At 67.1% G+C, this 22,767-nt stretch overlaps 2 protein-coding genes across 2 annotated transcripts in view; one reads left to right on the top strand and one right to left on the bottom strand.

Moving 5' to 3' along the window:
• LOC142595116 (copine-5-like) overlaps nucleotides 1–6,910 on the top strand; it is a 39,012-nt gene extending 32,102 nt beyond the window's left edge. The window contains exons 17-21 of the mRNA XM_075722561.1: nucleotides 2–129; nucleotides 223–325; nucleotides 3,726–3,783; nucleotides 4,246–4,319; nucleotides 6,755–6,910. Of these exons, the coding sequence (XP_075578676.1) occupies nucleotides 2–129; nucleotides 223–325; nucleotides 3,726–3,783; nucleotides 4,246–4,319; nucleotides 6,755–6,910 (519 nt within the window). The remainder of the gene's footprint in view (nucleotide 1; nucleotides 130–222; nucleotides 326–3,725; nucleotides 3,784–4,245; nucleotides 4,320–6,754) is intronic.
• Nucleotides 6,911–10,201: 3,291 nt separating this feature from the next.
• On the bottom strand, nucleotides 10,202–20,190 carry SORT1 (sortilin 1). Its single transcript, XM_075722560.1, is given in 23 exon segments — nucleotides 10,202–10,216; nucleotides 10,334–10,381; nucleotides 10,383–10,458; nucleotides 10,727–10,833; nucleotides 11,100–11,208; nucleotides 11,412–11,528; nucleotides 11,655–11,844; nucleotides 12,881–13,071; nucleotides 13,195–13,307; nucleotides 13,309–13,364; nucleotides 13,848–13,950; nucleotides 14,275–14,381; nucleotides 14,553–14,613; nucleotides 14,615–14,709; nucleotides 15,033–15,177; nucleotides 15,307–15,437; nucleotides 15,638–15,687; nucleotides 15,886–15,959; nucleotides 16,199–16,363; nucleotides 16,502–16,604; nucleotides 16,731–16,804; nucleotides 16,917–16,977; nucleotides 20,139–20,190. Coding segments are annotated over 21 exon segments (2,088 nt in total). The 5' UTR covers nucleotides 16,763–16,804; nucleotides 16,917–16,977; nucleotides 20,139–20,190.
• Between the last annotated feature and the right edge of the window lie 2,577 nt (nucleotides 20,191–22,767).

Genomic DNA, 22,767 nt, shown 5'->3' with positions numbered 1-22,767 from the left:
GAACGGCGACGCCGCCAACCCGGCGTGCAGCGGCATCGAGGGCGTGCTGGAGGCGTACCACCGCAGCCTGCGCAGCGTCCAGCTCTACGGGCCCACCAACTTCGCCCCCGTGGTCAACCACGTCGCCCGGTAAGGGGGTCCCAGCACCCGCCCCGGGGGGGGGGGGGGCGGGGGGGTGTCCGTGGCCACCCCGGTGTCACTCACGGGCTCCCCGCCCCCCAGCTCGGCGGCGGCGGTGCTGGATGGGTCCCAGTACTTCGTGCTGCTCATCATCACCGACGGCGTCATCTCGGACATGGCGCAGACCAAGGAGGCCATCGTCAACGTGAGTCCCGCGGGGCGCTGGGTGCCCCCAGGCGGGGTGCAGGGACCGGTGGGGGTCGGGGTGCTCTGAGCCATCCGGGGTGCAACAGCCAGCGGGGGTGCACGGGTGCTGCGAGGGGTGTGGGTGCAATAAGGGGCTGGGGAGCCCCGAAATGGCAGGGTGCCCCGACCAGCCAGGGATTGGGGTGCCCCCAGGACAGGGTGCAAGGACCGGTGGGGGTCGGGGTGCTCTGAGCCATCCGGGGGTGCAACAGCTGGTGGGGTGCACGGGTGCTGCGAGGGGTGTGGGTGCAATAAGGGGCTGGGGAGCCCCGAAATGGCAGGGTGCCCCGACCAGCCGGGGATTGGGGTGCCCCGGGACAGGGTGCAAGGACCGGTGGGGGTCGGGGTGCTCTGAGCCATCCGGGGTGCAACAGCCAGCGGGGTGCACGGGTGCTGCGAGGGGTGCGGGTGCAATAAGGGGCTGGGGAGCCCCGAAATGGCAGGGTGCCCCGACCAGCCGGGGATTGGGGTGCCCCGGGACAGGGTGCAAGGACCGGTGGGGGTCGGGGTGCTCTGAGCCATCTGGGGTGCAACGGCTGGCAGGGTGCACGGGTGCTGCGAGGGGTGCGGGTGCAATAACAGGCTGGGGAGCCCCGAAATGGCAGGGTGCCCCGACCAGCCGGGGATTGGGGTGCCCCAGGACAGGGTGCAAGGACCGGTGGGGGTCGGGGTGCTCTGAGCCATCCGGGGTGCAACAGCTGGTGGGGTGCACGGGTGCTGCGAGGGGTGTGGGTGCAATAAGGGGCTGGGGAGCCCCGAAATGGCAGGGTGCCCCGACCAGCCGGGGATTGGGGTGCCCCGGGACAGGTGGGGTGCAGCAAGCTGTGTGGGTGCAACAGCTCAGCGCGGGGTGCCCCAAGATGGGTGCAGTAGCCAGCCGGGGGTGCAATAATCTGCCAGGGTGCCCTGAACTGGGGTGCAACGCCCGGAGGGGTGCCCAGGGTGCCCCAAGCTGGGGGTGGCGGGTGCCATGGGTGCGGTGTCCCCTCTTGGGGGGGGTGGGGGGCAGCTCCTGCCTCCTCCGCATGAGGGGCCTGCGAAGGAAAAAGCGATTTCGGCGCCAGCGGCGCCTTTGCCCTCGCAAGGGCCGTGCCCGAGCCTTCCCACCCGGTGCCCGCCGGGGGCTGGGGGCCATGGCAGGCTCGTGGTGCCACCCAGCACGGGAGGCCCAGCCGGGTGCGGGACGCCCGTCATCGCGACCCCCAGCACAGGGTGCCCGTCACGGCCCTGAGCGTGGGGCGCTCACCCAGTCCCGGGGTGCAGGATGCTGTCACAGCCCCGGGCATGGGACGCCCAGCGTGGCACATGGTGCGGGATGCCCGTCGCGATGCCGAGGGAAGGGTGCCCATCGCGATGCCGAGGGAAGGGTGCCCATCACGGCCCCGGGCACAGGGTGCCCATTGTGGTTCTGGGCACAAGACACCCATCACGACCCCGAGTGCAGGGTGCCCATCACCGCACCAAGCACAGGGTGCCGACTGCAGCCCCGGGCACAGGGTGCCCATTGCAGCCCCAGGCACAAGATGCCCGTCATGACCCTGCACACGGGATGCCCAACACAACCCCAAGCACAGGGTGCCCACTGCAGCCCTGAGCACAGGGTGCCCCTCACCACACCAAGCACAGGGTGCCCATTGCGGCCCCGGGCACAGGGTGCCCATCATGGTCGCGGGCACAAGATGCCCGTCATGACCCCGAGGATGGGATGCCCATTGCAGCCCCAAGCGCAGGGTGCCCATCGTGGCTCTGGGCACAGGGTGCCCATCATGGTCCCAGGCACAAGATGCCCATTGCGGCCCCGGGCACAAGATGCCCATCACGACCCCATGCACAGGGTGCCCATCGCAGCCCCGGGCACAGGGTGCCCATCATGGTCCTGGGCACAAGATGCCCATCACCGCACCAAGCACAAGATGCCCATCGCGGCTCCAGGCACAGGGTGCCCATCGTGGCCCTGAGCACTGGGTGCCCATCACCGCACCAAGCACAGGGTGCCCATCATGGCAGCCCCGGGCACAGGGTGCCCATCACGGTCCTGGGCACAGGGTGCCCATCATGGTCCTGGGCACAAGGTGCCCGTCACCGCACCAAGCACAGGGTGCCCATCATGGTCCGGGGCACAAGATGCCCATCATCACACCAAGCACAGGGTGCCCATTGCAGCCCCGGGCACAGGGTGCCCATCATGGTCCAGGGCACAGGGTGCCCATCATGGTCCGGGGCACAAGATGCCCATCACGGCTCCAGGCACAGGGTGCCCATCATGGTCCTGGGCACAGGGTGCCCATCATCACACCAAGCACAGGGTGCCCATTGCTGCCCCGGGCACAGGGTGCCCATCATCACACCAAGCACAGGGTGCCCATTGCTGCCCCGGGCACAGGGTGCCCATCATCACACCAAGCACAGGGTGCCCATTGCTGCCCCGGGCACAGGGTGCCCATCATCACACCAAGCACAGGGTGCCCATTGCTGCCCCGGGCACAGGGTGCCCATCATCACACCAAGCACAGGGTGCCCATCATGGTCCAGGGCACAGGGTGCCCATCATGGTCCAGGGCACAGGATGCCCATCACCGCACCAAGCACAGGGTGCCCATCACAGCTCCAGGCACAGGGTGCCCATCATCACACCAAGCACAGGGTGCCCATCACAGCTCCAGGCACAGGGTGCCCATCATGGTCCAGGGCACAGGGTGCCCATCATCACACCAAGCACAGGGTGCCCATTGCAGCCCCGGGCACAGGGTGCCCATCATCACACCAAGCACAGGGTGCCCATCACAGCTCCAGGCACAGCGTGCCCATCATGGTCCTGGGCACAGGGTGCCCATCACCGCACCAAGCACAGGGTGCCCATTGCAGCCCCGGGCACAGGGTGCCCATCATGGTCCGGGGCACAAGATGCCCATCGCGGCTCCAGGCACAGGGTGCCCATTGCAGCCCCGGGCATGGGTGCCCATCACTGCACCAAGCACAGGGTGCCCATCGTGGCCCCAGGCACGGGTGCCCATCCCCGAGCGCAGGCGTTGGCAGCGACGACGGCAGCCACGGAGGTGCCCGCGGTGCGGGCAGGGGGGGAGGCAGCGGGAACGGGGCGGGCAGCAGCGACGCCGGGGTCCCCGAGGGGGTCCCTGCCGTCACCCCGGTCCCCGGGCAAAGGCGCTGCACCCCGGGATCTGGGGGGTGCGGGGGGTTAATGCCGGGTGGGGCGGCCTGGGAGGGGGCTGCACCTCACGAGCCCCCCGAGCTGCGTTCGGTGGCAGCAACACTAAATTTAGTGCTTTTTTTTAAAAAAAATTTTTTTTTAATATTTTATTGTATTTTCCTCCCCCCTCGCCCCCCCCCGGCTGCCGCAGGCTGCCAAGCTCCCCATGTCCATCATCATCGTGGGGGTCGGCCAGGCCGAGTTCGACGGTAAGGCCCTGGGTGCCCCCCTCCCACCCTGCTCAGCAGCACCCCCATGTCCCTGGGGGGGGGTCCCGGGTGGGGGGGTCCCGGGGCGGGGGGGGGAGGGGCAGGCTGCAGCTGCTTTTGGCCATGGGAAAACATGAGTTGAATTTGTCGGGGCTCAGCGGCATTCGCCGCAAGCAAAGCGGAGGCGTTGGTTAGGGCTGAATGAGCCCCCCCCCCACCCCACCCCCCCGGGGTGTGTTTTGGGGGGTCCCGGGCAGCCCCCCCCGCCCCAGCAGCCGGTTGCTCTGACACCAGGCAGGCAGCGAAGCCAAATTAACGCTCCCCCAGTAATTGTAATCCGCCCTGCTCCCCCGCCTGCCTGCAGCTGCCTTGGGGGGCTGCTGGGTTTGGGGGGGGGGGGTAAAGGGGTCCCACCCTGGGGTGGGGGGGGGACCCTGGGTGCTGCTGACCCCCCCCTCGCAGCCATGGTGGAGCTGGATGGCGACGACATCCGCATCTCCTCCCGCGGCAAGGTGGCCGAGCGCGACATCGTGCAGGTACCGGCCCCCCCCCCCGCGCAGGGATCGGGGACCCCCCCGGCCGGCGCTGGCACGGCGGGGTGCCCCGCGCACCCCAAACCAGCCCCGTCGCTCCTGGGGTCCGCTGAGGGGGTCCCAGCGTGGCGGGATGGTGGGATGGACTGGATGGGGGGGGCACTGGGATATGGGGGGGCACTGGGATAGGGGGGGCACTGGGATATGAAGGGGGCCACTGGGATATGGGGGGCACTGGGATGTGGGGGGGCACTGGGATATGAAGGGGGCACTGGGATGTGGGGGGGCACTGGGATATGAAGGGGGCACTGGGATATGAAGGGGGGTACTGGGATATAGGGAGCACTGGGATATGGGGGCACTGGGACATGAAGGGGGGCACTGGGATATGGGGGGGCACTGGGATATGGGGGGCACTGGACATGAAGGGGGGCACTGGGATATGGGGGGCACTGGGATATGAAGGGGGGCACTGGGATATTGGGGGCACTGGGATATGAAGGGGGGCACTGGGACATGAAGGGAGGCACTGGGATATGGGGGGCACTGGGAAATGAAGGGGGGCACTGGGATATAGGGAGCACTGGGATATGGGGTGCGCTGGGACATGAAGGAGGGGCACTGGGACATGAAGGGGGGCACTGGGATATGGGGGGGCACTGGGATATAGGGAGCACTGGATGGGGGGCACTGGGATATAGGGAGCACTGGGATATGGGGGGGCACTGGGGATGTGGGGGGGCACTGGGATGTAGGAGGGCACTGGGACATAGCGGGGACTGGGACATTGGGGTTGTGCACTGGGATATGGGGGGCACTGGGACATTGGGGGTGCATTGGGACACGGAGGGGGTGTGCTGGGGGTATGGCAGGGCCGCACTGGGAAAGAAGGGGTGCACTGGGGCTTGGGATGTAGCTGGATGTGGGGGTGCGCTGGGATGTGGGGGTGCACTGGGATGTGGGGACGCACTGGGACGTGGGGACGCACTGGGATGTGGGGGTGCGCTGGGATGTGGGGACGCACTGGGATTTGGGGGTGCGCTGGGACGTGGGGGTGCGCTGGGATGTGGGGACGCACTGGGATGTGGGGACGCGCTGGGATGTGGGGGTGCACTGGGATGTGGGGGCGCGCTGGGATGTGGGGGTGTGCTGGATGTGGGGGTGCACTGGGATGTGGGGGTGCGCTGGGATGTGGGGGTGCACTGGGATGTGGGGGCGCACTGGGATTTGGGAACGCACTGGGATTTGGGGACACGCTGGGATTTGGGGACGCACTGGGATGTGGGGGTGCGCTGGGACGTGGGACGCACTGGGATGTGGGGGTGCACTGGGATGTGGGGGTGCGCTGGGATGTGGGGACACACTGGGATGTGGGGGTGCGCTGGGACGTGGGGGTGCACTGGGATGTGGGGGTGCACTGGGATTTGGGGACGCGCTGGGATGTGGGGGTGCGCTGGATGTGGGGGTGCGCTGGGACGTGGGGACGCGCTGGGATGTGGGGTGCACTGGGATGTGGGGGTGCGCTGGGATGTGGGGGTGCACTGGGATGTGGGGACGCGCTGGGATGTGGGGGTGCGCTGGGATTTGGGGGCGCACTGGGATTTGGGAACGCACTGGGATTTGGGGACGCGCTGGGATTTGGGGACGCACTGGGATTTGGGGGACGCACTGGGATGTGGGGGTGCACTGGGATGTGGGGACACGCTGGGACGTGGGGACACGCTGGGACGTGGGACACACTGGGATGTGGGGACGCGCTGGGATGTGGGGACGCGCTGGGACGTGGGGACGCACTGGGATGTGGGGGTGCGCTGGGATGTGGGGGTGCGCTGGGATGTGGGGGTGCACTGGGACGCGGGGACGCGCTGGGATGTGGGGGTGCGCTGCGATGTGGGGGTGCGCTGGGACGTGGGGACGCGCTGGGATGTGGGGGTGCGCTGGAATGTGGGGGTGCACTGGGACGCGGGGACGCGCTGGGATGTGGGGTGCACTGGGATGTGGGGGTGCGCTGGGATGTGGGGGTGCACTGGGATGTGGGGACGCACTGGGACGTGGGGGTGCACTGCGATGTGGGGGTGCGCTGGGATGTGGGGACGCGCTGGGATGTGGGGGTGCACTGGGATGTGGGGGTGCGCTGGGATGTGGGGACGCACTGGACGTGGGGGTGCACTGGGATGTGGGGGTGCGCTGGGATGTGGGGACACACTGGGATGTGGGGGTGCGCTGGGATGTGGGGGTGCACTGGGATGTGGGGGTGCACTGGGATTTGGGGACGCACGGGGACATTAGGCCGGGGAGGGGGCACGGGGGCGCGGGGCTGCGAGCGCGTGGGACGCAGCGGGACGTGGGGACGCAGCACCTGGCCACGGGGGACCAGGCGCTGGGGCCCCCTCAAATGCTCTTTGTCCCCCCCTTGTCCCCCCCCCCCCCACCCCCAGTTTGTCCCCTTCCGCGACTACGTGGCCGGGGGGGCCAGCCCGGTGCTGAGCATGGCCCGCCTGGCCAAGGACGTCCTGGCCGAGATCCCCGACCAGTTCATCTCCTACATGAAGGCCCGGGGCATCAAACCCCAGCCCCGCCCCCCCCAGCCCTGACCCCCCCGGCCCCCCCATGCCCCCCCAGCCCTGACGGCACCCGGCTGGCACCCCGCGCCCCGCCCCCCCCCCCAGCTTGGGTGTTTTTCCGAGCCCCCTCTTTCCTTTTTCAAGGTAGCAAGGACCCTGCCAGGGCCCTGGGGGGTGGGGGGGGGTGGGGTGGGGTGCCCCCATCAATCACCATTTCTGGGGGTCCTGGGTGTTCGCCGGCGTTGGCCGAGCACCCTTGGCCGTGGTGGACCCCCCCCCCCCCCCCGACCATGCCCAGCCGGGACCATCATGGCTCGTCCCCATCCTGGACCGGTGCTAAGGGCTGCATCCCGCCCCCCCAAAAAAGGGGCAGGGGGTCCCCAGTGCTTGCACAAAGCCAGGGTGGGCAGGAGCCCCACCCCCACCACCACCCTTTGCCCCCCCCCCAAGGCGCGGCGTCCCCTCCGGTGGCCCCGGTGACATTCGGAGCATCCCCATCCCACCCGCAGCCCCCCGGGGTGACGCATGCCCCCCCCTCACCCCCCCAGGCACCCCCCGTCCTCCCGCAGCGAGTGCCGGCTGCTCCCGGGGGGTCCCGGGTCCCTTTTTTGTGTGTGTGTCCCCCCCCTTCACTTTTCTACTTGCATGGATTCTCCCCCCACCCCGCGTCGCGTGTGGCTGCTGTGGGTTTGTAATGAGTTGCCTTAAATAAATAAATGATGGACTTTTTAATTACACCCCCCCCCCCCCCCAGAGCATCCCCTTGTCCCCTCCGGCATCACCCCCACAAGGGGTGACCCCCCCCCCCACCATCCGTGTGTGCCCCCCCCCCCCCCGAGACAGGTCACAGATCACCGTTTTGGTTTTATTTCATCGAATCAGCGAATCGTCCAGGTTGGCAAAGACCTTGAAGATCCCCCAGTCCAACCAGTAACCACCACTGCCAAGGCCACCACGAAACCAGTTAAGGGCAGAGTAGCAATTCCATGTTTCCTGGCTTGGGGGCTGGATTATTTTTGAATGAAAGTAAAAACTAGGAACCACTAAGGTTGGAAAGGATCTCTAAGATCATCGGCCCAACCATCAACCCAACACCCCATGCCCACTAAACCATGGCCCAAAGTGCTGCATCTACGCGTTTTTTTGAACTCTTCCAGGGATGGGGACTCCACCACCTCTCTGGGCAGCCTGTTCCAATGCTTGACCACCCTTTCCGTGAAGAAATTTTTCCTAATTTCCAACCTAAACCTCCCCTGGTGCAGCCTGAGCCCATTTCCTCTCATCCTATCGCTAACTACTTGGGAGAAGAGCCCAACACCCCCTCCCTGCCCCCTCCTTTCAGGGAGTTGTAGGGAGCGATGAGGTCTCCCCTCAGCCTCCTCTTCTCCAGGCTGAACACCCCCAGCTCCCTCAGCCGCTCCCCACCAGCCCTGTGCTCCAGACCCTGCCCCAGCTCCGTTGCCCTTCTCTGGACACGCTCCAGCACCCCAATGTCCTCCTTGTGCTGAGGGGCCCAAAACTGGACACAGCATTCCAGGTGCCGCCTCACCAGCGCCAATCCCTGCCCTGCTCCTGCTGGCCACGCTACCCCTGACACAAGCCAGGATGCTGTTGGCCTTCTTGGCCACCTGGGCACACTGCTGGCTCATGTTCAGCTGCTGACGACCAACACCCCCAGGTTCTTTTCGGCCAGGCAGCTTTCCAGCCACTCTTCCCCAAGCCTGCAGCGTTGCATGGGGTTGTTGTGACCCAAGTGCAGGACCCGGCACTTGGCCTTGTTGAACCTCATGGTCTGGGCCTTGGCCCATCGGTCCAGCCTGGCCAGATCCTCTGCAGAGCTTCCTACCCTCGAGCAGATCGACGCTCCCGCCCAACTTGGTGTCATCTGCAAACTTACTGAGGGCGCACTCAATCCCCTCATCCAGATCGTTGATGAAGAGATTAAACGAGGCTGGCACCAAAACGGAGCCCCGGGGCGCACCGCTCGTGTAATACACAGAACATGGCGAGTACAGAGTTAGGAGCCGTCCCGGTTTCCTCGCCGAACCACGCACGGGCCTCGCTGCGTCCCCCAGGCAGGCCGGGGGGTCAGGGGGGTGGGCACGGGGCTATGGCTTTTAGTCAGGGGGTTACGCTCCGTCCCCGTCCCCGGCGAGCCCCACGGGGACACCGAAGCACACGCAGGAGGTGCCGGGGCCGCGGCCCCCCCCATCCCGCCGGCGCTCGGCGTGCCGTGCCGTGCCGGGGCGGGCAGCAGGCTTTGTACAGTCACCGGGGCGAGGGAGGAAGCCGCGGGGGCACGACAGCGCGGCCATATCGCGATAGGCGCGGTGGGGCGGGAGGGGCATAGGGTTTGGGGGGGGGGGGGGGGGGTCTGCACCTCCCCGTCCTGCTGCACCCTCATGCCAACGCGCCCACGGCGTCCCCGGAGCCGGGTGGGGGGGCAGGCAAAGCCCCCGCACCCCGGCTGAGCGGGGGGGGGGGCTGTTGTGGGGTGCAGCCCCCCCTCCCCAAAAGGGGATTTCCAGTGTAACGCGACTGTAACAGTGCTGGGACCGAAACCTGGCAGGGTGCAAGGCGGGGCGGGGGGCCAGGGGTGCTGCCAGACCCGCCATTGGGGGGGGGGGGGCTGCTCTCAGCCCCCCCCATCCTGCCTGCACCGCTGCCGGTTTGGGGGGGTGCCCAGGGCTGACCCCCCCCCCCGCCCCCCAAGCCCATGGTTAAAGAGTTTCAAGCTTTAAATTCATTATTGCTGCGTTTCCCTCGGCCAAGGCCAGCCCGGGGCGGGGGGGGGACGGGACAGGGGGGCAGCGGGGGGTGTCCAGAGCTGGGCAGTCACCCCATGGCCATGGGGACCCCCCCTGCCAAATTGGGGGGGCCGGGGGGGGGCCTGGCAGGAGTGCAGACCGCCCGGCTCGTATTGCTTTGGAGAAAAGAAAGAGGCAGCAAGGAGGTGGGGGGGGGGAAGCTGCATCAACCCCCCCCCCCCCGGCAGCGGGGACACCTCGGGGCTCGTCCTCGGGGCTGCTGCTGCTGGGGGGGGGTCGGGGGGCTGCTCTGTCGTCCCTAAAATAAACCAGTCCACAAAAGGGAAAAATAAAAGACATCCCCCCCCCCCCATCGCGGGGGAAGGAAGCGGAGTTAAATTAAAATCCTGCGCGTCCCCCCCAGCCCACCCCAGCAGCAAAGCCACCCCCGGCCGGCGCAGGCAGTGGGTGCAAGGGGGGGGGGGGCCCTGCCTGCGCGGGGGGGCCCTGCCTGCGCGGCGGAGGGGTGCGGGCAGCGTCGCGGCGCGTCCCCGGCGTCTGCGCTGCCGTGCCGCTACTCCAGGAGGTCCTGGGGAGAGACGGGACCGTCACCCACCGCCGGCCCCGCCACGGGTCCCCGACTGCCCCCCAACAGACCCACGGGAGCCGGAGGGGGGGGTCCCGTCGCCGCGCCCCCCGCGCTCACCTCGTCAGAGTCATCGTGGTAGCCGCGCTTGCCGGTCGGGGTGCCGGGGGTCCAGCGCGTCCATCCCCTCCACGCCGTTGGCCTCGGCGTGCTGCCGGAGGACGGAGTAGCGATGGACCAGGAACCTGGCAGGAGCAGAGATGGCGGTGGAGGGGGGGGACGAGGACGTGACTGCGCCGCCCGCACCTCCGGCGAGCCCCCCCCGCCCGCCCCGGGCCACGCTCATCCTGCCAAAAGCGGAGCGCAGGCAGCGCCGGGGTGGGCGCTCCGCAGCCGCTCCAGCGCAAAGTCAGCCCCCAGGCTGGTTTTGCCGGCAGATTTGGGGACGGGCAGCGTCGTCCCTGCCCTGCGGCGGTGCCGGGGGGAGCATCCGGCCACGGCTCGGCTCCTCACCTGCCCCCGCAGACGTATTTCTTGATGAGGAGGACTCCGGCCACGGCGGTGACAAGCAGCACGGCCACGACGGCCAGGATGATGGGGGTGGAGCTGGTGGACGCTGCCTGCAGGGAGAGGAGGAAGAGTCCAGCGGCGGGCGGGTACCAACGTCCCCCCCCAAACATAGCCAGCGCCCCGGTTTATCCCGGGGGATAAAAGCCACGACGTCCCCGCGGCACCCAGCCAGGATTCAGGCAGGCCAGAGGGCCGCGGGCGGATTTAGGCAGCAGAGTCCTGCCCATCGCAAGCGCGTTGGCTCCACGGGCGCAGGCAGGAGGTGGCCCGATGCCCAGAGCCGTCCCCGCGCCCGGCCGGTGTCACCGTCACCTACCAGCTGGCTGGGGCTGAGGAAGTTGCTGGTGCATTTCTTCTTCATGTCCGTCTCCTCCCGGCTCGGGTTCTCCCCTCCCGAACACTTGTCCCCGGGGATTTTCCGGTACCTGGAGATGGGGAGGTGACGCCTGGTGATCCCACAGCTCCCACAGCCGCTTCCCAGGGACCATCAGCCCCAATCCAAGGCGATGGGGCAGGATCTGTCCCCGCTGGGTGCTGGGTGCAGGGTGAAGGATTCCCTGGGGATTTGGGGGTTCCACCCTGTGCCTCCCCACCCCCAGCTCCAGCATTGACACCGGCCAAGCTTTACCCACTGGTCTTGAGCAGCTCCCGCGTGCCGTAGAGGCAGAATTCCAGGTCGTGTCCCTTCAGCTCCGGCTGCTCCACGCAGACAGACTGGTTCTCCGGGCGGTAGTAGCCAAAATCGCTGCGGGAAGAAGGGGGAAAGCAGATGAGAACGCGCTCGGGGACCCAGCGGGGAGCCAGGCTAAAGGAGAGTGACATCCGGCCCGAAACGGGGGCAGAAGGTGGGAGCCGTGAGGATGGAGGCTACCAGAGGAAATCCTCCAGCGTGCAGGGACAGACGGACGGCTGCTTGGTCACCATGTAGTCCCGGCCGTTCTTGCAGACGGAGGACTTGCGGAGACGTCGGTATTGCTCCTTGTAGCCCAGTATGCAGCCGTCACTGGGGTCACTGGGATCGCTGGAGTGCGCCAGCCAGATGGTGTAGTCCTTGTCCTCGCCTGCGCGGGAGAGGGCTCGATGGCACGGCCAAAGCGGGGGTCCCCGGGAGACAGCCCCACCGCGGCAGCCGGCGGCACGCTGCGCCGGCGGGGAACAGCCCGGCACGAGCCACGGGCAGGGAGCGGAAACGCCGAGCGCTCCCCCCGTCACACTGTCCCCGCGGTGGGGACCGCGGGCCACGCGCCCCTGGAGAGGGGCTAACATTGCCTGCACCGAGGTACGGGGGGCAAAGGCGTCCCCCAGCCCAGCCCTGGTTGTCCCCAGCCCCAGCTGTCCCCAGCCCCGGTTGTCCCCAGACCCGTTGTCCCCAGCCCAGCCCAGCCTCGGTCGTCCCCAGCCCTGGCTGTCCCCAGCCCCTGTCGCCCCCAGCCCCTGTCGTCCCCAGCCCCTGTCGTCCCCAGCCCAGCCTTGGTCGTCCCCAGCCCAGCCCTGGTTGTCCCGAGTTCCAGCTCTCCCCAGCCCAGCCTCAGTCATCCCCAGCTCTGGCTGTCCCCAGTCCCTGTCGTCCCCAGCCCTGGTCGTCCCCAGCCCAGCCCCAGCCATCCCCAGTTCCAGCTGTCCCCAGCCCAGCCCCGGTTGTCCCCAGCCCAGCCTTGGTCATCCCCAACCCTGGTTGTCCCCAGCCCCGGCTGTCCCCAGCCCAGCCCCGGTCATCCCCAGCCCAGCCCTGGTTGTCCCCAGCCCAGCCCTGGTTGTCCCCTGTCCTGGCTGTCCCTAGCCCCGGTTGTCCCTAGCCCCGGTTGTCCCCTGTCCTGGCTGTCCCTAGCCCAGCCCTGGTTGTCCCCAGCCCCGGTCATCCCCAGCCCAGCCCCGGTTGTCCTGTCCTGGCTGTCCCCAGCCCCGGTTGTCCCCCTGTCCTGGCTGTCCCCAGCCCTGGTTGTCCCCAGTCCCGGTTGTCCCCTGTCCTGTCTGTCCCTAGCCCAGCCCTGGTTGTCCCCAGCCCCAGTCATCCCCAGCCCAGCCCTGGTTGTCCCCAGCCCCGACTGTCCCCAGCCCAGCCCCGACTGTCCCCAGCCCAGCGCCGGCAGCTCTCACAGGTCCTGCTGAGCAGCTCGCTGAAGTCGATGGTGTAGGAGACCCACTGCCGGGAGAACAAGTTGCCCCGGAAGCCCCAGACGCTGACGTTCATGGAGCGAGCCCCCGGCTCGGACGCCAGGCCGGTGAAGATGATGGGGTCCTTGGAGAAAGTGTACTTATACCAGCACTGCCCTTCGTCCGTCGAGAACCTGGCACGCGAGGGGTCAATCAGCACCCGGGCGGTCCGGGAGGCACCTCCCCCGCAGCACCCGCCCGCGCCCCCCGCCAAAAAACCAGCGAGCCCCCCCGCAGCACGGGGAGCCTGCGCCTACTCGATGGCGTTGACGGGCTGGCTGGTGTGCTCGATGGCGACGATGAGACCGCCCGAGTCCAGGATGGCATAATGGTGCGGCCCCTCCAGCATCCGCGCCCAGGTGTAGCCCCCCGTCGTCCGAGATGTAGACGTCGGGGCTCATCACCGAGATGGCCCCCCCGACGCTCCCTGCGAGGTTTAGATCGGATATTAGGAAAAATTTCTTTACGGAAAGGGTGGTCAAGCATTGGAAGAGGCTGCCCAGAGAGGTGGGGGAGTCCCCATCCCTGGAGGGGCTCAAAAAACGGGCAGAGGTGGCACTTGGGGACATGGTTTGGTGGGCATGGGGGGTGTTGGGTTGATGGTTGGGCTGATGATCTTAGAGGTCGTTTCCAACCTTAATGATTCCTAGTTTTTACTTTCATTAAAATAACCAGCCGCCAAGCCAGGAAACATGAAATTAATTATTCCTCTCCCCTTAATTGGTTTAGTGGTGGACGTGGTAGTGTTGGGTTAATGGTTGGACTGGATGATCTTAAAGGGCTTTTCCAACCTCAACGATTCTGTGATTCTGTGAGTCTCTGATTCTATGACAGCGTGAACGGGGACACACGCGCACACACAGACACAGGCTCCCTGTCCCCGCCACCCCGCCCCGGCGGGGCTCGGTACCGTGGGCGATGACGATGCCGACGGCGTTGGGCTCGGAGAGGGGAGCCATGGGGACGTTCAGCTTCTGGGAGATGCTGTAGGAGGCGTGGATGTGGAGGCTGCACTGCAAGCGCAAGAGGAGAGCCCGTCCAGGAGCCCGCGGGGAGCGGGCACGAGGGACGGAGGGGGCGGATTTGCCCGTTAACTCCCGGTGGGTGCCGGGGAGCACCCCCAGGACCCCCCCAGCCGGCTCGGGGCTTGCCATGCAGCCCCACGGTGCGACCCACAGCCCCGTGGTGTGGCCCGCACGGGGCTGGCCCCACGCCCTCGGCATCTCTGGTGGGAGCGGCAGGATGGGTTCGCTCGCCCCCGAGCATCCCCTTGGCAGAGCCAAGAGAGGGGGCACCCAGGGGAGCGGCACCGGGACCCCCCGGGGGGGACGGACCACCTCTTCCTTGCTCCGGGCCGTGGAGTCACAGGTGGTGTTTTTGGGTTTCCTCAGCGGCACCCACTCGCCACCACGGTCAAAAGTGATCACGGACTGGATGGAGTTGTCTGGTGGGAGGAGGAGGAAGAGCCGACGGCGTCGGGAGGATGCCCGGCACGTCCTCACCCGCCCTGCACGGGGTCACGCTGCCCTCCAGCCCCCCCAGGACCCAGATCCCATCCCTGGGGAGGCACAACCCCAGTTTTGGGGCGGGGAGGCACGGAGACGTGGCCGCCCACCTTCGGAGAGGACGCTGGTGATGTAGATGCCCCGCAGCGAGGTGACGTTGGTGAAGTCGGTCCTCCCCGCCGGTGGTGGTGTAGAGGTGCCGCTCCAAGGACTTGGAGTAAACGACGCCGCGGTCGTCGGAGGTGTAGATGGTGCCAAAACCCGTGTCTGCGAGAGGGACGTGGGGACAGCAGTGAGGGGGGAGCCGGGGGGGCTGCTCCCACGGGGCCGTCACATTGGCGTCGGCACCAGCGAACCCCCCCGGGTGCCGCAAAAAGGACCCAGCGTGGTCACGGTCCCCTCCACGCTGCAAACCGGAGCAAGCAGCCTGCTAATTAGCGACGCCTTAATGAGAAAGCCCTTCCTCCAAGGCACAGCGGAGCTACCGTTGCGCGGGAGAGCCCCGGGCTCGGGTGAGGAGAGAGGTTTCCAGTTGTCCCAGCCCCAGGATGTCCCCCTGTCCCCATCACACGCAGCCCGGTCCCGCTCACCGCCCGGTTCGTCCACGTGCATGAACACCAGGTCGTCGTTAGCGGCCAGGATGGAGTAAAACTGCTCGTGCCCGACGGAGGGGAGCTGGGCCATGTTCCAGGTCTCGCCTTGGTCCAGGGAGACGTGAATGCGCCTCGTGGTACCCTGGGGAGCCAAAGCATCGTCATCCTTCATCCTCCTCGCAGGGAGAGGAAGGGGACGCCGGGGAGAGCCGCAGGCAGGGACGAGCCGCCGCTGCCTGCTCTCGGCAGCGCCGGGAAGGGGGACAAGGACCTTCTCTGTCATGACGGAGGCGAAAAGAAAGCGTCCTCCCAGCCCGAAGGAGTAAATCTTGGTGCCGATGACCTTGAAGGTTTTGCCGAAGTCGGAGGTTTTCTTTAGCTCCAGTAACCCCAGATCAGCTTCTTAAGAAGAAGGGACGGTGGATTAACGAGCCCGGAGCTGCCTCCAGCTTCGTCAGCTGTCACTGGAGCCGTGTCCCCCTCCCGGTGTCCCAATATGTCCCATTCCGGTGTCCCAGCTCTGGGTACTCCCAGCTAATCCCAGCTTTTCTGCTGGGACCCCCAAAGCGATGGGGACCCCAGACTCAAGACCAAGTACTTACTGCAGGAGTTGTTCAGGTAGGTGGTGAAGAAGATGGTGTCGTTCGCACCCCTGGGGAAGAGAAGGGGCGGGGGGGGACACCCAAAAGCAGCTGGGACACGATGGCCCGGGACGCCACTGCCCGAAGATTCATCCCTGGGCTGTGGCATCGCGCCGAGGGGCTTGGGTGGGTGTCCCCCCGCCTGCTCAGGCTGCAATCAGCACCCCTAAAATCATTCCCCCACCCCTGCAAAATGGGCAGCCACTCACCACTTGGCCAGGCAGACGGCTTTGTGGATCTCCTCCCACTTCTCTCCGAAATCCCTGGAGACCCAGAGGCCGTTCTGCGAGAGCCCAGAGGTTGGTTATGGCCGACCACCCCCCACCCCCCCCAAGAGCCTCCCCCCAACTCTGGGGTTGCAAACCCCCAGCCCCAACCACGTCCCCCGCTCCATCCTGGCGCCACGCGCATCCTCCGGGCACGGAGCCCAGCACACGCGGCCACGATCCGGCTCATCCCTGGGGAAGCACCGAGCCTTCGCCACCCCCAGCCGCGGTCCCATCCTGGCTCCCCGGCCCTCACCTCGGTGCTGAGGGCCAGCAGGCAGTTCGAGTTTTGGGGGTGGTAGGTGATCTGCACCAGCGGGTGGAAGGGCAGATCCGTCTGGACAAAATTCTTGGCGAAATCACAGGAGCGGAAGATCCTGCCGCCGCGGCTGCCGCCGGAGACGTCGCCCGTCAGGATGACCTGGGTGCGGGGAAGGAGGGGGCTCAGCCGTGCCGGGAGCTCCAGAAGAAAAATCACCGCGATCCATCGAGCCGGGGCTGGGGGGCTGCTGGGCGCAGAGGCGGGGTCCTGGTGAACCGGCACGCCGCCCCCTCCTACCTTTCCGGAGTTCTCCGGGCCGATAGCCATGCCGAACTCGGTCCGGATGAAGGTGTTGTTGATGAGGCTGGTGATGTCCTTGAAGGTTTTCCCATAGTCCTCGCTGGGAGGGAGGAATCGGCACGGCCGTGAGCCGGCGCGGGGGCTCGGGGGCTGCTCCCCGCGCCGGCGAGCGTGCGGGTCCCCGGTGTGCCACCCGCGGGGGGCCGGGGGCGGCGGGGGGGCTGACCTGCGGTAGAGTTTGGACTGCCCGAAGCTCATGATCACCAGCGGCACCTGGAACGTCGTCAGGACAAGGACGACCTGGGCAGGGAGAGGCAGACAGGCAGAGTCGCACCCGGGCACCCAAGGGCCCCCCCCCCCCCCAAGCCGTGGGCTCCCCACCGCCGCCCCCCAGCACCCCCACGCTGCTTACCCCCGTGCTGTCGCCCACCCCAGGAGAGTGACACGGAGCCGCTGAGGTCGTCGAAGATGCACTGCGAGGGAAGAGACGGCAAAAGCGTTGCTACAGCCGTGGGGGGGGGGACGAGCGCCGGACCCCCTGAACCCCCCCGGGCAGGGCTGCAGTGCACCCCACAGCCACCCCTTCCCGGGGGGACACCGGACCCCCGGTGCCCTTCCCCCCCCCACCCACCCCCCAGGAAGGTGACCCTAACGTGTCCCCGCGGCACACGGGTGCGGGAGGGTCCCCTCTGCGCCGCTCAGCCCCCCCCACCGCGCTGGGGACCCCCCCCCGCCCCACTCAGACACTGGAAAAAGCTCCCAGAGCCCTCCCGGAGCGGGCAGGGTGCCGGCAGCTGCCTGCGAGCCGGAGACCCCCTCGGTGGCACCGGGGGACACCGGTTTGGGCGGGAGCAGTGCCTGGCAGCGGGGTGGGGACGGCTGGGGACGCCCGCGGGGCGCCTGGGGACGGGGCGGCCGGCAGCCCCCCGGCTCTGCCCGTGGCTGTCGCCGTTGCCCGCGGGGCGAGGTGGCAGGAGGGGTCCCCCGCGTGGCACCGTGTCCCCCGCGTCCCGCTCCGCGGCAGGCATCTCGTTACGGGGGACAAAAAAAAAAAAAAGGGGGGGAAAAAGGGGGGAAAGAGACGTAGATCGGCGCCGGACCAGTCAAAGGACTGGTCAAACTGGGCTCGCAAACCCACCGCTGCCGAGCGGCAACCAACAACCGGCCGGGCCGGCAGAGCGGGTGCAGCTGGTGGGCCGGGAGCCAGCAGATCCCGGCGCAGATCCCGGCACAGATCCCAGCGTGGATCCCAGCACGGATCCTGGTGCAGATCCCGGTGCAGATCCCAGCATGGATCCCAGCACGGATCCTGGTGCAGATCCCGGTGCAGACCCCAGCATGGATCCCAGCATGGATCCCAGCATGGATCCTGGTGCAGATCCCGGTGCAGATCCCAGCATGGATCCCAGCACGGATCCCAGCACGGATCCTGGTGCAGATCCCAGCATGGATCCCAGCACGGATCCCAGCACGGATCCCAGCACGGATCCCAGCACGGATCCTGGTGCAGATCCCGGTGCAGATCCCAGCATGGATCCCAGCATGGATCCCAGCACGGATCCTGGTGCAGATCCCGGCGCAGATCCCGGCACAGATCCCAGCGTGGATCCCAGCACGGATCCTGGTGCAGATCCCGGTGCAGATCCCAGCATGGATCCCAGCATGGATCCCAGCACGGATCCTGGTGCAGATCCCGGTGCAGACCCCAGCATGGATCCCAGCATGGATCCCAGCATGGATCCTGGTGCAGATCCCAGTGCAGATCCCAGCATGGATCCTGGTGCAGATCCCGGTGCAGATCCCAGCATGGATCCCAGCATGGATCCCAGCACGGATCCCAGCACGGATCCTGGTGCAGATCCCAGCATGGATCCCAGCATGGATCCCAGCACGGATCCCAGCACGGATCCCAGCATGGATCCCAGCATGGATCCCAGCACGGATCCTGGTGCAGATCCGGTGCAGATCCCAGCATGGATCCCAGCATGGATCCCAGCACGGATCCCAGCACGGATCCTGGTGCAGATCCCAGCATGGATCCCAGCACGGATCCCAGCACGGATCCTGGTGCAGATCCCAGCATGGATCCCAGCACGGATCCCAGCACGGATCCCAGCATGGATCCCAGCATGGATCCTGGTGCAGATCCCGGTGCAGATCCCAGCATGGATCCCAGCATGGATCCCAGCACGGATCCTGGTGCAGATCCCCGCCCCCCCACGCCCCGGGGAGCGGTGCCAGCCCCGGGGTTAACGTTCAACCCGCAGCCGCCCCTGCCAGGGATGAGGTCAGGATCCCCCTGCAATGGCTGTCTGTCTGTCTGTCTGTCTTTCCGCCCTGTCCTGAGTCCATCTGTCCATCCGTGGGGGCTTGGCGGGGTCTGCTCCCTGCCGGGGGGTTAAGGGGGGCAGGGGGTGCTCTGCCACCCCGCCGCTGTCTGTCTGTCTGTCTGTCCGTCGCTGCTCCTGGCACCCGTCCTGCTGCAGCAGGTGCCTGTGTCTGTCTGTCTGTCTCTTGCGGGAATGTCTGTCAGTCCTGCCCTAGCAGGCACAGGGGGAGCGGGGTCTGTCTGTCCGTCCCAGGGGACGTGGGGAGGGGAACGTCTCTCTGTCCATCCCAGGAGATATGGGGGGCAGGGAGCATCTATCTGTCTGTCCGCCTGTCCATCCCAGGGGATGTAGGGGGGGATGTCTGTCTGTCCGTCCAGCCCAAGGGATGTAGGGGGGGGGCATGCCTGTCTGTCTGTCCGTCCGTCCCGCCCCCGAAGAAGTCACCTGCCCGCGCCAGGCACTGTCAGGGCACAGGGCGGGGAGCTGTCTGTCTGTCCGTCCAGCCCAAGGGATGTAGGGGGGCATGCCTGTCTGTCTATCTGTCTGTCCGTCCAGCCCAAGGGATGTAGGGGGGCATGCCTGTCTGTCTGTCTGTCCGTCCAGCCCAAGGGATGTAGGGGGGCATGCCTGTCTGTCTGTCCGTCCAGCCCAAGGGATGTAGGGGGGCATGCCTGTCTGTCTATCTGTCTGTCCGTCCAGCCCAAGGGATGTAGGGGGGCATGCCTGTCTGTCTATCTGTCTGTCCGTCCAGCCCAAGGGATGTAGGGGGGCATGCCTGTCTGTCTGTCTGTCTGTCCATCCACTGTCCAGCCCAAGGGATGTAGGGGGGTATGCCTGTCTGCCTGTCTGTCCGTCCAGCCCAAGGGATGTAGGGGGGCATGCCTGTCTGTCTGTCTGTCTGTCCATCCACTGTCCAGCCCAAGGGATGTAGGGGGGTATGCCTGTCTGCCTGTCTGTCCGTCCAGCCCAAGGGATGTAGGGGGGCATGCCTGTCTGTCTGTCTGTCTGTCCGTCTGTCCCGCCCCCAGAAGTCACCTGCCCGCGCCAGGCACTGTCAGGGCACAGGGCGGGGAGCTGTCTGTCCGTCCAGCCCATAAGGCACCGGCCGGGGCGGGGCGGGGGTGTCCGTCTGTCCGCCTGCCCCGGCCGCAGCAGGGGGGGGGTGTGTGTGTGTCCCGCTCCCCCCGGTAACTACCGGGGGATCCCCGGTCCCCCCGCCCGGTGGCTCTGGGCGGTGTCCGTCCGTCCGTCCGTCCGTCCGTCCGTCCGCCCGCCCGGGCCCGCAGCCCCGCCCGCCGGCTCACCTGGTGCGTGTTGTTGCCGAGGGCGGCCGGGACGCCGCGCAGGCTGCCGCAGGCCTCGCCGCCCGCCGCCGCCGCCAGCCCCCCGCCGCCTCCGCCGCCGCCGCCGGGGGAGCGGGCCCGGTGCCGCAGCCGCAGCCCCAGCGCCGCCCCCGCCGCCCCCAGCGCCAGCGCCAGCCCCAGCGCCAGCCGCGCCGCCCCGCGCGGCCCCATGGCGACTCCGGCCGCCGCCGCCGCCCCGCCACCGGGGCCGCCGCCCCCCGCCCCCCGCCTCCCATTGGCGGTCGCCGCCCCGCGCCGCGCCCTCCCGCCGCGCCCCCCCGCCGTGGTTGGCTGCGGGAGACGCCGCTCAGGGCCGCGGCACGCCTCCCCGGAGGCCCGCCCCGCCCCGCGCCTTCTGGTTAGCCCCTTCCTCTGTCAATCACCGCCCTCCGCCTCCCGTGATTGGCCGACAGCGCTTGAACGATGGGTGCGAGCCCGACCGCTCTCTTTTGAACGCGGGCTCTAACTTACCTAGCGACAGCCCTCTGATTGGCGGCGCGGAAGGAGGGGGAGCGGCGGGACGATTTTCTGATTGGCCGAAGCGGCGGGCAGCCGGGCCCGCCCCCGGCCCATTCGCAAGGTGCAGCCGCCCCGCGGTGCGGGACCCCCGGCCCCAGCGGGGCGCGGAGCCCCCGGGAAGGGGGGTCCCGGGGCGGAGCGGGGGAAGCCACCGGGGGAAGTGCGAGGCCTGGGGGGGGCTGGGGCTGCCCGTGGGGCTCAGCACCTGCTTTTGGGGGTGCGCAGCTGGCGGGGGGGGGGCACGGGGGGCAGCAGCGGGTGCCCCCCGGGGCTGGCTGCCTCCCCCCGCTTTCCCCGGCGCCGGTACAGGCAGAGCCGAGTGTTTTCGTGCCAGGTGACAGTTACACCCTTGCACGGCGGTCGCGTTGCACAAGCGGGCTGGAGCCCTGCCCTCGCCGGGGAGCGTTGGTGCAATGCATGAAGCAACAAACCCCCCCCCCCCAAACCCCGGAGAGGGGGGCTCCGCACCCCCAATGCCATGCAAGGGCCCCCCCAGCTCAGGGCAGCGCGGGGAAGGGGACCGGGGCAGCACTCGGGGTCTGCAGCGTCGCGGAGGGGGGGTTAAGCCTCCCACCGCACCCGCGCGGGCGCCTCAGCCAGCTCCAGGCCCTCTCTCTTTTGCAAAAAGAGGAAATTTTCATTTTATTGCTGCGTCATCCTTCTGGCTTCCTCCCCGAAAAAAAAAAAAAAAAAAAAAAAAAAAGACAATCGACAGGTTTGACGTGTGAAAGGCAAGGAAGCCTGCTGTGCCACGAGCCGCCTGGGGGGCACGGCCCAGCTGACCCCCGAAAGGGGCAGGTATCGAACAGCCGGGGGGACGCCGGCACGCAGGGCTCCACTGCCCTCAGCCCGCTCCTGCGTTTGGCCCTCGCGCCTGTCTGGAAAGGGCTCAAGCTTTTCACTTGCCAAGACGGATCAGATAAGGAGCACAAAGCCTCGATTTTCCCACTTGGAGAGGAGCCGCTCTCATGTGATGCTGCCCCCAGCAAACCGTGTGACGAGGGCAAGGGCATAAAGGAGCATTTTCTGCCCAGTGCCACGTTGGGAAGAATTAGCTTTTTGTGTTTCCCAGAACACAAACAAACCTAGGAAGGGCACTACCTCCCAGAACAGCAGGGTTTTTCATGGGGCAGGGCGGTTTTACAACAGTTGGGACGCCCGTCGGCTTCCTTCCCAAGGGTCATGTTGACCGAGCTTTGGGACGATACAAAGCTTTGGAGCACGTTAAGGATAAAGGGCATCGATACCTCCCACACACACACCAGCCAACAGCAGCCCCAGTCTCACTTACGGCGTGGTTTTACGAGGGTGACGCTTGGGGCAGGGCCCTGCTATCATCCCGGCCCGCTGGATATTCAGGATAGGCGAGCTCCCGCGCCCAAGCCGCCCGCAGCACTGCCTCAAATTCATTTCGGGGATGAGGAGTGGCACGGCGGCCGGGTACGGCACTCCAAAGCTGCGCAGTCAGGCTTGTTTCCCCACATTTAGGCTGCAAGGAAGGTCTCCCCAAAGGGTAAGTCCATCAACTAATTATTTGTTACGTTTGCTCTTCTACCTGCAGGTATAGGTGCGGTATTCAACCCGTACCACAACCTAGGCATCGCCCGATGATCCAATTTGTTTCCTTTAGACTGTTATGCAAAGAGGGGAAACTCACAGCAGAACTCCTGAGAGGAGGGCTCTCGGCTATTCTGAATATTGAGGTTATCCACGGACTGATCTTCCAGCCATGAAGACCTGGCTTCCCTTCCTGCATCTGTCTGGCAACAGCAAGAGAGGAAAAAAAATTAAGAGGATTGGCATTTTCCCTTCCGCAAAGGGTAGAGGCCAGCAGGCATGACATCAGCCGCAGTTTGCTGCGACTGCTTGGCTTTGCCGAGTGATGAAACACCCGCCGGAGACCGGCAGACGATCCCTAGCGCTGAACCAAGAGGAAAGCTACTCATTCCAGTCAGAGGTAACGCTGGAAACGTCCCCACTTACCAGGGCAAAGCCCCTCCCGGCAGCAGCAGCAGCGCAGGCCGCGTCCGTCTCTTCCACAGCAGACAACGTTGTTTTGTTCAGGGTGAAA

Source organism: Pelecanus crispus, chromosome 17, assembly GCF_030463565.1.
Source record: "Pelecanus crispus isolate bPelCri1 chromosome 17, bPelCri1.pri, whole genome shotgun sequence".
NCBI classification, from domain to species: Eukaryota; Metazoa; Chordata; class Aves; order Pelecaniformes; family Pelecanidae; genus Pelecanus; species Pelecanus crispus.
Note: the sequence above shows the minus strand (reverse complement) of the source record. Positions and strands in the feature narration are given on the sequence as shown.